At 36.8% G+C, this 14,083-nt stretch overlaps 1 protein-coding gene across 1 annotated transcript in view; it reads right to left on the bottom strand.

Annotated features, from left to right (window-relative positions):
- Positions 1-14,083, bottom strand: part of Fife (regulating synaptic membrane exocytosis protein fife) — a 91,821-nt gene that overhangs the window by 47,469 nt on the left and 30,269 nt on the right. Inside the window, exons 7-10 of the mRNA XM_026811659.1 lie at positions 12,583-12,837; positions 7,171-7,330; positions 5,906-6,208; positions 2,496-2,700 (exon numbers count right to left, since the gene is read on the bottom strand). Of these exons, the coding sequence (XP_026667460.1) occupies positions 2,496-2,700; positions 5,906-6,208; positions 7,171-7,330; positions 12,583-12,837 (923 nt within the window). The remainder of the gene's footprint in view (positions 1-2,495; positions 2,701-5,905; positions 6,209-7,170; positions 7,331-12,582; positions 12,838-14,083) is intronic.

Below are 14,083 nucleotides of genomic sequence, written 5' to 3'. Positions count from 1 at the left end.
AGAGTTAAATTAAAAACATGATGTGAAAAATCCTACAATCGAAAACTCGGAAATCTGGCCACTAAATATCCCGAGTGAAAAGTACTAGAATAATAAAATGATAAAATAGAATGTCGAACGTAAAGAGAAATAACGTGGCAAACAGGAATCGCCACGATGTAAACTTGAAATTCAATCGAGTCCCGTTTGCTAATTAAAAAAGCATCTTACTCGGTAAATTACGGTTTGCGCTTTGAATATCAAACGTCAACTAATCCAGTGCTCCCGACTTAACTTCTCGAAAACCAAGGGACGCCTTCATCTCAGGAGTTAATATGATTCCGGACCGTAATTCGTAAGTGCGCAAACCTAATGAGAAACAACTTCGTCTCGGATATTAATAACAACCAGTTGCCAGCAACCCGGGCACCGACGATGACGACGACGACGAGAACGAGAATTCGGATGGATGGTTAGATGTGCGGAACTGCGATAACAGCGCAAACGAGGCTACAGACGAAGGAGGACGCGTTCGCGGGAGATTGCATAGGTGTAGCATTAATTATTTCTCTAGTGGCGGGTAGCCCGTGTTTGCTATCTACTCGACTTTTTGCTGGCTCCGCCAGCTACCGCGTCCTTACGAGGGAAGAAAAGGGGCTTGAAAATGTTAGCAATTTCCTGCTCCGCGACCGGATCCACGGGAGTTAGACCGCTTTTTAACACTTTAATTGTCCGTTCCCTCGCACCGTTTCTCGCTATCATTTCGAGGGAAGAATTCAAGGGGATGTACTACCTTGTTCAGTTAAAGAAATATCGTATTTTCAAACTTCCTTTAACAGAGACAGAGACCTGTACAAAATTGTTTTCATTTCTTCTCCGAGATTCAAATTAACAAAAAGAACGTAAAAAATTAATTTAAAATAGTTTCTATATCTTTAAATGTATTTATATGTTTTAGAAATAAGTTTCCAATACTATAATATATTTTTAATTGGTCAAGGCGAGCCAATCCCTTCGAGGTTTGTGCTGTCATTCAGGATGAGCGACTTCATGGTTATTTGCTCCCGATCCTGTCCGTTTGCGTATTACAGATATTTAAGTTCAAGATCGATAGCTTAAATAAAGCATTTATGGATGAACTATTCAACTATTCTAATCCTAGTAGCTCGTTTATTTAAAAATTGTTAAACAACTCCACATCTCCAGTTTCCTCATAAAAATTACAATAAAAATCAGGCAATTGCAATCCATATTTGAAAATTACATTCGATGCGTTATAATGAAACATTAAGTTTAAAAAAATATGCAGGTATTCTTTAATTCTGTTGAACGATGAATAAAAATTGTAGAAGATAGAGAAGGAATTCAGCCGTTACTCATGGATGTGAAAGGGGACCGCAATAACGGGTAAAGGAGGTAAAGCGGTAAGCAGGCAGTGTTCGTGGAATTAATAAATTCAAAGCGCATTCATAAAATGTTATTCGATTCAAGGTGAAATTCGGTTCGCTCCGACGTGGCGTGCCTCGAAAGTACGTCTCTTATCTTGTTTTCTCAAAGAGAAAATATTTCGTTTGCAGAAAGAAAATCTCCTGAGACGTGGAAGAGGAAGCCAGCTCGAACACATCGACTGCTTGGCTTAGAAGTTTCTGTTTCATCATACACAAATAAAAAGCCCGCCGACAAGTAAATATACACGAGGTGTTTTATAATGCAGTATCGCGCATATTCCTTCCTAGCTTATATTGGATAATAAATATTTTTCTATTTAAAGATCGACTTCATTTATGAATCTTCTTATATACATGGCGATTCGCCAGATATTTCATCTCGATTTTCGTCGTTTTCTAACTTATTTCACAAACTGATGCAAATTTTGATTGAAATTAATCGTTGAAATTTTTCACACGTTGTTCGAGGACAGGATAGTATTTCTTTATTTAATACCTGAGAGTTATTGCATGTAACAAGTCTGTATTTGTTCTATTCAAAAATGGACTACATTTATAGATTTCTTTACATACAGGACGGGTTACCAGATATTTCATCTCGATTTTCCTCGTTTCCTAACTCATTTCACAAACTAACGTAAATATTGATTACAACTAACCGCAGAAGTTTTTCGCACGTTGTTCCAGAACAGGAAAATATTTCTCTATTTAATACACAATAGTTACTGCATGCAAAGAGTCTGTATTTTTTTCTATTAAAAGATTGACTGCATTTATAGATTTCTTTATACAACGCAATTTACCAGAAATTACGACCATTATTTCCGTCGTTTCCTAACTCATTTCACAAATTAACGTCATTCTTTATTAAAATTGATCACAGAAATTTTTCACATGTTGTTCCGGTATAAGAAAATATTTCTCTCTATTTAATACCTAATGTAAGAACTACAAGTTTGTATTATTGAAATTTCAATTTTGCTAGCAATTCAACAATATTTCTCTATTACGCTCAAAAGGAGAATTACCTTCAGAGAAGTAAGTTAATTTGTATAATATAGTACTCACAATTGGGAGCCCCTTCGCCTGGTGCGTCGTTCCTCGTCCGGTCCCAGAACGGGTGCTGGAACCACCTTCGGTGAGACCACTGGCACAGGGGATGCTTCCAAGTTCATTCTAGTTTCATCTTCAGCTCCGACTTCGTACGGCATCACCGGCTTCCCGCGAAACGATGATCTACGACCAGTCGGTCTTTCCTCTGGTTTCCTGCCACCTGGGGAAAAGAAAATTTCATTCGCATGAACGTATAAATCCTCTTAATTTGTCAATCTACATATTAAATAATAAAAGAAAGTTAATGTTACTCTGGTGTACGTTAAAAATTGTATCTAGATGGAAATAGAGTTTATGGATGTTCGAAAAAGGATTCTTCTTCTTTTATCAATCTACATATTAAAGGAATATTAATGTTACTCTGGCGTATATTAAAGAAATGCATCTAAATTGAAACAGTTTATTGATGTTCCAAATAGAATTCTACATATATTGACAGATGAACTTCATCAACTACCAGGATTTAATTTAGTTCCAATCCAATCTCATCGCAATATATAATATAAAATTATTCTAAATAATTATCAGAGCATGAATATATCGACATCGAATTCAATAATCTATACATGTTTGAATACAATAAACGTTCGTCAAATTAATCGATTTGCAAGCCATTTGAATATTTAATTAAGCGGGATATTCAAGGAGAAGGAATTTTGTCGATGACCGATATAACATACTTAATTAGTTAGGGCAGGTTGATTACAACTAAGACCTCAGAATTCGATTGTACCCATCCAATTATTATCTGATTTCCGAGACATTGTTATATATCTTCCACAAATAATTAAATTAATTCCGTTTCTTTTCTTCCTTAATTTATAATTGTGCCTAAAGGACAATAATACTTGTCCCTTTAACTTCTATAGATTGAGTACATAGATTCCAAAAATTGATACACCATTTGTTAATTTATATGCGAATACGTCGAATTACTATCTGAAATATCGTAGAATAAACATGAAATTAATCAGGACATGTTCATTTTGTTACAAAGTATTCCGGTCATTAGAGATTAAAGTTTGAGTTAGAGATCCGGCCGAAATGAAACTAAGTTAGGCCTGGTCCGGCTTGTGGACATAGATGTGATTAACCGGCGGCAGCTGTAGTTGGTTGCTGAAGTAAGTTAAACTCGATTACATGTCCGCAAGACTTCCGGTCTGCTTGGTAAGGATCGCGAAAGGGATAATCGAATGGACTGTTCTTTGTAACTGTTCCACGGTGAAGTCCGCCGTCAAAGGGACACCGTGCTATCTTAAATGTATTCACTGACCGTGGAAGATACACTTGACAACGTTTTAAATAGATTAGGACTGACAAAGCTCGTGCATATATTAGTCCAGAAACACGTCCAGAAAAGCACACGCACGAAAGAATTAAACAATGAGTCTACTTTGGAGCGGAAGCAGATAGTCGAATCATTTTCTATTTATAGACTTGCTAATTTATTATTTATCGACATTTAAGCTTTACGATGTGAAGATAAGTACAGAGATGAGAGGGAGATTGCCTAGGAGTCCGTCTTAAGACGGGTTAATTTTTAACCGCCTCGAACGGCAAAACCGTCTTTATATTTCGAGGAGAGTAACGATAGTGAGAGAGACATGTGCACATTATGTTGATCAAAACGTATGTACGCTCTCGCTCTTACTACTATTACTCCCTTCAAAACATAAGAATTGTATAGACGTTCATCGTTAAAGGCGGTACCTTATGACAAACAAAAATCGGTTCGGCTTAGAACAAGCTCATGCTCAATCTCCTTCCTCATTTCCGGTACGTCTAGGAAGAAAATCTACTTGCGATTATTACTTCGTCTATATGAAAAAATTGTCCACACAAAATTGTATTGGAAATATTTCGATTTCTCTGAAGGCTGAATAATACTGTTTGAAATTTTCTCTGTAATTTTAGCATAAAGAAGAAACACGACACAAATTGCCAATCCTTAACCGAGAGAACGTTTACAGAATAAATTATTTAATACAAGGCGTTATTTCTGTCGCCATTGTGTGTCTGTTTTTCGATGTCGAACAATATTAATATGTGGATAGGAAAAGTATATAAATATAAAGAAAGCCAATAATTTGTCTGGACGTCTCGTTGTACTCGATTTAATATGATCAATTATAAGTGACGAGAGATAATAAACGAAATGATTACAGATAAGTATCCGTAAAATTCGATCACTCCGGTTGCAAAATGTTGAAGTTTTGCGTGATAACGCGGTTAATAATTGGGATCCGCCGGTCGCGTTATTTCGTAATGGAAAACTGCAATTTATCAGCTACTCATACGTGTCATCCTTTAATTAAAATGGAATTAATTAATGCAGCCGGTGTATTGTAAATTTCGCATGATTTCCGGCCTCGCCATGATATTACCGTGCGGTGAAAAATTACGTTAATATACTTAATTACCAAACCGTGCTCGCGAGTTGAACTCTATTTTTAAACGTTACGTTATGCAGCTGAGGTCATAATTCTATTATTCGACATTGTGGTTGTGATAAAATCTCCATATCCGACATTTATGTATGTATGCGCCCTTATATTTATTGAATAGGATATTTCCGAAAAATATGGACACGACTTCGGGGATGGATTCAATGGAAAACAAGAAAAAGTGGATATATACCAGATATCACCTAATCTCTGAATTATAATCGTTTCTGTCTTCCAGCAATTCTTACGACTCTGTTGAATACTTCCATAAATTATTTACAAGTGACTGTTCTTATCTAATTATTGAATCCATTTTCGAAATGCTCACATTTTCGGGAACACCCTGTATAGATCATTTTAAACGTTCTATTGTAATTATAACATCAAATTAATATCATGTTAATGTCCGAAAGATAATATACATATAATGATCAGAAAAGTGATACGATAATAATGAATTATGTGTTAATTTAAATAGGTCGTGATGTAGAAAATTAAATTTGTTATTTAATAAAAACTGAAATTATCAATGTAAACTATCAAAGTTTTTTTGTATCATAAGATTGCAGATTTTTGTGATTCGTAGATTCAATATAAAATTCTCAGGATACAGTAACAGTAAAAATTGTCAAAACACAAGTGTTAAAATTCAAGAGGAGAAAATAGTAGTTAAATGACTTTAATAATTATCTTATCGTATTCCAATTAAAATCCACCTTTTAATACGTGTAGCAAAATAAAAAGATACACTTTTTTTAAAACACGTATGTAGAGATTGTACAGCCACAACACCTAAGCATTATATATGTATTGTATTTAAGCTTTTTATGAAAAGTTTCGATTTGACTAACACAGTGGTATTGAAACCACCTTAAATGGCGCATTAATTCGACAAATACAGAGAAGCAGAATGTGCTGTACCTTGCCCCGAGATCGATGCTCTTTGCTGGGCAGCAGCGATGGCCATCGCATTGAGTCCACCGACTCCTGGCGTGGCGTACACGTCGTAGGCTGATGCCCGCCTCGGTAGCTGCACCGGAAGTCCCAGCCCTGGCTCTGGATGCCCGTGCTGCCCACCGCCCCCGGACATCGCTATACTCTTCATCTCGTCGTCATACGATCTTTGCCTGGTCATTCGAGTCCTAACGTGAGCTGTGGTACTTGCGCGACGAGTATGCCTTCGCCGTTCCTCTTCCTCGTCCGGGTCCAAGGTCTCTGGCGGCTCTGCATGGATCGATTCAGCGACAACGTCACGCAATTTATCAAAAATTGTATTTTTCAAACCGGGGAAAATGCAGCGACTAAATCAGGAGACGCGACAGCGAAACGACAGTAAATCTGATGTAGCAGATGGAATGCTCGACGATTTATATGTACGTATTCTCGACATTTGAATTTTGCTTTATTAATATAATTGTACATTTTTCTATTTATCATTGTTTGAAATTTCCTATAAAGTTTTATAACCTACTTGTTACAATCCGGATTCTACTGAAAAGATTGTAATACAATGTCATTTAAATTAAAACTAGAGCTGCCTTTTATTTATTATGAATGTCCAGAAGTTCTCAACAACGTTCTGTATATAGACTACTTGTCACAGCTTGGATTATATTGAAGGGATTGTAATACATCACCGCTTAAATTAAAAGCAGAGGTGTCGAAAAAGAAAAAACATTGCTACTTTTCTATTACTACAGAAAAATTGGATTCTCTACCTCTACATGTTCATAATTGCTTATTCATGCCTTGGGATTGTACCACGATTGGTGGCATCGATGAAAAGTGACGAATAGAAGGAGTGAAATAAAACTTGAATGTGAATGGAGCCAATTGAGCGAGAGGTCAATCGCAATGAATGGCTTATCGCTTTTATGAAACGTAAAATATCTGGAAGGGAATATCTACGGTATTCGCAATTACATATTTCACCGATTTCGTTCTCTAAACAGTAGTTCAGTCTTTCCAGATCTATTTGAAATAAGAAATCAGACACAAGATCAATTGTTACAAAATATGAATAAAATCAAGAAAAAGAATGTAACTGGAGTATTTTTTAACAATTTACGTGTTTGAAATTTGTACGTCGTCGCGCTAAGATTTCCCTGGGACTAGTGGGAATAATTCAAGCGGGACAATACAGGTACGAAGAACAAAAAGAGAATCTAAGTCGTGAGGCATCTTACCAGCGATGGAAGACGGAACAACGGCCACTCTCTGGGGACTGGTGGCCCTTCCCCTATCGACCTGGTGCCGGTCCGGAGATGTCGCCCTGGACCTGATGTTCCGCTCCAGATCCTTTTCCCATCTGAGCTCGTCACGGCGTTCTCCTGCAACCTTTTGAAACTATAACATTACGACACATGGATTAGAGTCTCACAGGGAGCGACACCATTGCGTGAGGGAGTTATGGCTCTTGGCATGACGCGACAGTGCTCACATCGTCGAGCGCATGGTACACTTAGATAAACTAGAAGCTACGACTACGAGGGGAACATATGTCTGGGAAATTGAATGATGAAGTAGCAACATCTACAATGTCACATGATTATTCTCTATCTTTCCTATTTTCTCGTTCTAATTCTAAGATACGTTTCAATATTCTCCTTCCATTTCGAAATACGTTCCCAAAGGCTAATTAATTATGTAATGTATTATAATATAATTAATTTACATACATATATAAAGTTAAAAATATCTATAAATATGCGTAAGATTAAGTGAAAATATAGAAGTTAAGTTTGTTCATACGATTTCTATTGGTAAACGTACCGTGTTTTGCGAATATCCTTTGGACAACTGTGGTTTGCATGAACAATCATAAAACAGAATTTTATCCTTCTTATAAAAAGCGTTGAAAAGTATTCCATGTACAGAATTAATTCACATATTTGCCGCTGGCAATTAGAAAGATTTTCATTTCCGTATTTAATAGCACTATGTTTCCTTAATTAAAAAGAAAGTAAGAGTTTGCTATTATTAACTGTTTAAGAATAAAACTCGTAATAGTGAGACAATGAGAATGATCTAAAATGGGTCGTTTTACGTATATTGATTTTACTAAAAGCTTTACGTATTAAAATAATTAAGGAAACGAATTTATCATATCATATCAACCCTTCTTTTTACAATTTTTATAATAAAATCAATTCGTAATAAATAATTGAGATGACAGTCCTGACTAATCCTAAATAACATTCCAAATAATTATTCGTTTAGAAATTGTAATTTTATGATGTATGTACGAGTGAGTGATTGCTCTTCTCAGATTTAGAAAATAGTGCAGAATGTCATAAACAACTCTGGCTTTCGTTCCAATATTTTGTACGTTCGAACTCTTCAAACTTACGACTTCCGGTATCAGGGAACGTCAGTCAGGGGACAAAAATTAATCACGTTCGCCGCGACGAGGTTGGAAAAAAACGACCGCGACGAGTGAAGAAAATGCATATAGGGAAATCTGTTATCTACGACGTGACGCGACGACGACGTGTCATCGTGTCGGAAGCGTAAGTCCGTTCCACAAAAACGTGGAGAATTCGTTATTTATGATCAGACAGCCGTACCGCGCGAAATGTCGTCCGTTTCGTCGTACGGATTATTGTTTATCCTCGTCCTATTAATCGGCAGTGACGTCTCGCTTAGTTAGGTGTGTCGAATCGATTTCGGCGAACGCGGGGCGCGAGAGCGGGCGGACGGCTGACTCAATTGGAGGATGTAATCGAGGAAATAGCGTCAGATTTTAACGGGATCGCGGAATCTAATTTTCAGATTCCCCATTGATTACGCGGGCATATCTCGGCGTCGTGACGGCACTTGGCCTGCGATAAATGTGCGAGCCATAATTCTGCCGATTCTCGTGTGCAATTCGCGTGCTTATATCATCGGCCACGACTACGGATACCAGCGTGAATTATTGTTAAGGTTCGCTAAACTGCTAGTCTCTCGATTAAGGCGGTAGACCCAGCTGCAGCTGATAGCTGCGCGATAATACAGAATGTTACCATGTAAATTGACCATAAATATGGTTATTCGATTTTATGTGTTTATTTCTCAAGGAATTCCGTTTTCATGTTTAGTTTGAAGTATATTCTGGTCATTGAGATTATGTGGATATTTCATATAATATATGTATGTTACCATATGAAGCATAAATCGTAATTACCACGCTTTAGATTTCAAGCAAATTTATGCAAATAAAAGATTCTGTAAATTTAAAGACTTTGTAAATCTTGTAGCTCGGTATTTTACTAGGCATAATAAGTAATTGCTAGATTACTGCGGATTTTATGTATTTATAAACAAACTGTGTCTACAGAAAATGGAGATGTTATATACGATGTGTAAAAATGTAGAAAATCCCACAAGTGAATGCATATTTGCGATGCTTAAATTATAAAAAAATTTTAATCGGATATGCATTATTTTAACTGATTTTTATTCTGCATATCTGGCTAGTAATTCCTGTCTTTCGTTCATTTCGTTAAATCTCTGTCACCAAAGCCACTTAATTTTGCAATGGATTTAACAGTCTTGATGTTGCTAAGCATGTTTCATTTGCGCAAAATGCTTTAACCGTACATTTGACAGTTATTATTTTAAGAAGTGAGTACTAAACGAATTTTAGGAACGATAGAGCGAAGAAGACGAGTCAATGTGCTTTCAAGGAGCAAGGAACGTACAGGTAAGTACGTTGTATCTCGTCTTAATATTCTCGTTACACGTTGAAGCCTGTTCCTTTGTTGCCTGTAATTACTAATTTTCCCTCGTCTACCGAGTGAAGATTTAAAAAGACGAAATCGCGGATTCGCCGTCGGCCCCATTTCACTCTGTCGGTTTTTTTTGGACCGATTTCCGGATCCTTCCTTACTTTACACCGACCTGCCACTACCGCCCCCGCCCTACCTGCGTGATTTCAATTTCATCCCACTTTCTTTCGTTTCCGCAGTCGTTTCCAATGAAATGAGATTCTGCTGATTCTTCTCAACGCGGACAAAAACGATTTCCAATAAATTCTTGGGATCGAGAGTTCCCTTATTCTTAGTCATCTCTTTCTAACCGTTCGCTTCCTACATCCTCGTCTCTCTCTGGCCTGCATAACGATTTGCTCCTACCCATAATTTGCTGGAGTAAGCGAATCGATGAAACGTATTGCAATCGCTGCGCTAATTAATTCCGAGAATTGGACGAAGGAATAAATTAGTTTACGGGCAACTAATCTTTCGACGATACGCTATCGTGAACGTGAACTATACATGTATGTATACATGTATTTGATCTACGTAATGCGTAATATAAATTTGGTCCCAACCTTTTGGGGCACAGCACAAATTTCATTTTTGAGATTTTTCCTACTACACAAACGAACGCTTTCTCTCTATATAATAGTAAGGTAACTAATTTTTCCAAGAATCATTATTAGAATGTATATTTAGATGAAAATATTCTGAATGCATATTATTACTATTGATTGATACGCTTGCAGCATTCATATAGATCCTACCGAAATAGAAAGGTGAACTGAAACCGTTATTTCAACGTCAGCTTGTCCTTGCTCATTTACTTATTCTTGGTAAATAAAACTGCTCTGACGACAACATTGGCGGTTCGTAACCACTCAAAGTTAAATTAAGTCCTATAACTCCTCCATCATCCTGTGGAACGTGCGTCATCGCGTAACTGTTTAACGTCACGTGGGCGATGATAAAATTCCTAGTTGTTCGAAACTGGATGACATAGACGCCAATCCAGCTTCCTTCCTTATTAGATTGTTCGTTGTTTTTTGTCGGTCAGCCTTTTTACGTGAAACGCGAGGGGTGTTTATACCATCCTCGCACCTGTCGATTCCGCCTACCACGTTCTATTTCTAAACGCGTAAATTCCGATTCACTCGGAATCTGAATGAACCGAATTTCCTGCCAATTCTAATCGACGTATCTGTATCGGAAGACTGAAAACAACGCCGACGAATTAATCTCACACATACACCGTGACTCGTAGATGAGCCTTCCGCGAAAATCCTTTTTAACATGCACGCTTTATTCAAGGACTCGTCCTCCAGTAGAACTCTTTATTCCCTGCTTTAAACTACATTTTGAACGTTCGTTAATAGCAGTCAGTTAAGATCATAGATAAAAATGGTCACAGTCAGTAATATCTTTTATGCTTTGATAGTATCTTGACATCTTAGAGTCACCATTTAAAGTTTACAGGAAATAATTATTTTATAGTAGATAACTTTCTTTTGGACATCGAAAAATGCATTCTTGCTGCGATTTGTTTTAAACAATAGTAACATTTTGTTTCCCTCAAACACACAATCTCTGGAAACGTATCTCGTACTCAAAACTATATTACGTTTAAACCAATAATTTAAAAATTGACATACTAAAACTTGATGCAATTAACCCTTTATAGTTGTAATTCTATTAATTATATATGAAATACTATGACTACCGAAAGTATTGAAGCAATCTAGTACTACATTTGTATACTAGTTTACTCTAAGTTCAAATTCGACGCTAAACTACTCGAAGGCGATATGAAAAAGGAATCCGAGTCATTATTTTGCGATCAAGAACACGAGACAGGGTAAAGCATACGTACGTACATACATGTGTACTCTTAAAGCGTAACACATAAAACATGCGTCGTCACAAGCCACGGGGCACCATATTGCAAGACAAATAGCCCGCGATGACGTCAAACTTAAGTGAAATGTCGCTGAAGGCGAACGTGACAGTGTGTGTATTCCCTAGACTGGCGCGAGGGACCAAACGACGAAAGCATAGACGACGGTATACTGCGAATATTCAGGCTTCAAACAATTACTTACAATCAGTTTCGGAAGAGTTAATGTTTTCCTCGCTCCGATTGTATCCGAGATAATAACTAGATTAACGGGCTACCGATTGTAAGTGCGAGATTAGTTGTTACTTAAGCGAACAAACGGCGGATTATATTTTCCGTAGAAGCACGTGAACAGTTCGTTTCATTTCAAGCGGGAAATATTGATCAACATAATTACGATGCGTTTTAGACCTGCCCCAGTGACACATATGAGTCTAGCTCGTGCGAACATTATAATGTAAATTATAATTCCTTGGCTGTTCAATTTCTCGAAACATCGTTGACATTTATTTGGTAGAGACTGTCATGTTTTATAGTGTGTAGCAACTAATAATTTGTCTTTAATGATTGAATATGGAGAATAATTTATTATTATACATTTTTTAGTTGCTCAATTTCTTGAAACATCGTTGACATTTGTTTAGCAGAGACTGTCATGTTTTATAATGTGTATCAATTAATAATTTGTCTTTAATGATAGAATGGAGGATAATCTAATATTATCTATCTATCATAAAATCTCTCTTATTGTTTAAAATATGATATGTATGAAATATGCAATAAACATATAATTTTACCGAACTGGTTTCATTATTTTTTAGACCGTACCTCGTACATCCTGAATCATGAATGACGACGGAGAAAACGAATGCAATGTACTCTAAGCTATGTAGGTGTATACTCGAGAAGCACAACTGTTTGAGAAGCACACGTTGTACGTCGAACAAGAACCATTAAGGAAATCTTACCTTCTCGAGCTCCTTCAGACTCGCAGGCGATACATCGGAGTGTCTTCTTATCTCAGGACTTCTCGGCGGCGCCAGGCCGGAACCGAGGCTACCGATATTACTACCCTTCTTCTGACAGATTCTCACGTCGCTGTGCCTTCTATGCTGAGTACCCAGAATCGGCACTTCGAGCAGAGAATCGGTCGACTCCTGCGCGACGATCGGCTGGTCCCGTGACGCCAGTTTTCGCCGGCACACGCTGCACCGCCAAGACGACTGAAAAAGAATTCTTCTGGTTAAAAATTTACGCCGATCGATCGACAAAATGAGTGTGAGGCTGAAGGGAGTGGCGGGTCAAACGCAATTTCCGGCCGATCGAACGTGGTTTCATTTGGTCGGACACATTCGATTCCATTAAACTCCCCCGAGAACATGTAAATCAATTTTGATAATTAATAATTGAACTCCGATCGTATTTATGTGAACTCATACGCATGCAACTCCGAACCGCATAATTTTGCATTTAAATCGTTTTCTCATTGTTAACAGATCGCGTATATTTATACAAATATATTCCTTATTATCAATTGCTTAAATTACTCTTTATTTTGTACATAAATAATTTTTGGAAAATTAAATGTTAAGAAACTAAATTTACAGTGACAACGAAATATTTCAGGCACACCGGTGGTAATCAAGAATGACCGTAACGCAGTATAAGAATATTTGATTAATCTTGAAAGTTTTTACGAATCCGAAGAGAAAGAAAAATGTAAATGAGTTACTAGGAAAATGTAATTATAAAACGGTGACGCAAATGGAAATGAATAGAACTCGGAAAAGAAATATTACACAGCAGGGATATAAAAAAAAAAGATAAAGAGCGGGATGGGAACAGGTGTAGAATATTGAATAAGGAAGGTGAATGAAAGAATTATAAGGAGAAAAAGTTAATAAGAGAGGAGTAAAGAGGGACTGAAAATGACAGGCCAGTTAAAATAAATTACAATCTATATTTATTAAGACCGGTCATTTTTATGGACTATTAGGTCACTTTTAAAAATCTTCGTTTAAAAATAGCACAGAGCCCTTCATTTAAAAATAGCAGATTATCATTGATACTGAATGTATATGCAATATGAAAATGCTTCATTATTATAGTATAAAAATTATTTAAAAAAACGTATATTTTTATCTAACACTTCATTCAATTGTGGTCATCTATTAAAAGAATCGAGTCATTACATTATTTCCCTAACATTGTTACGTTATATCTTCACTGATGCCTTTTGGAACAAACATTCTGAAAGATAAAAATATTGTAGCTCTTTGTGAGACCGCTTATTCGTTTTAATGAAGCAGATGGGTAGCAATGTATGTCGTTGGCAGTGGCCCTTGTGGAAAAACTAGAGATTACGAAAGCCCTGTCGCAAAAGCGGTGTAAAACGGAGCTAACATCCATCGCAGCCACACAGTCTGAGAGCTTATTACATACAACCATTCACTCCGAATTAGGAAAACT

The sequence above is a fragment of the Ceratina calcarata genome, unplaced genomic scaffold (assembly GCF_001652005.2).
Source record: "Ceratina calcarata isolate Rehan_Ccalc_2016 unplaced genomic scaffold, ASM165200v1 scaffold232.2, whole genome shotgun sequence".
Taxonomy (NCBI): domain Eukaryota; kingdom Metazoa; phylum Arthropoda; class Insecta; order Hymenoptera; family Apidae; genus Ceratina; species Ceratina calcarata.
Note: the sequence above shows the minus strand (reverse complement) of the source record. Positions and strands in the feature narration are given on the sequence as shown.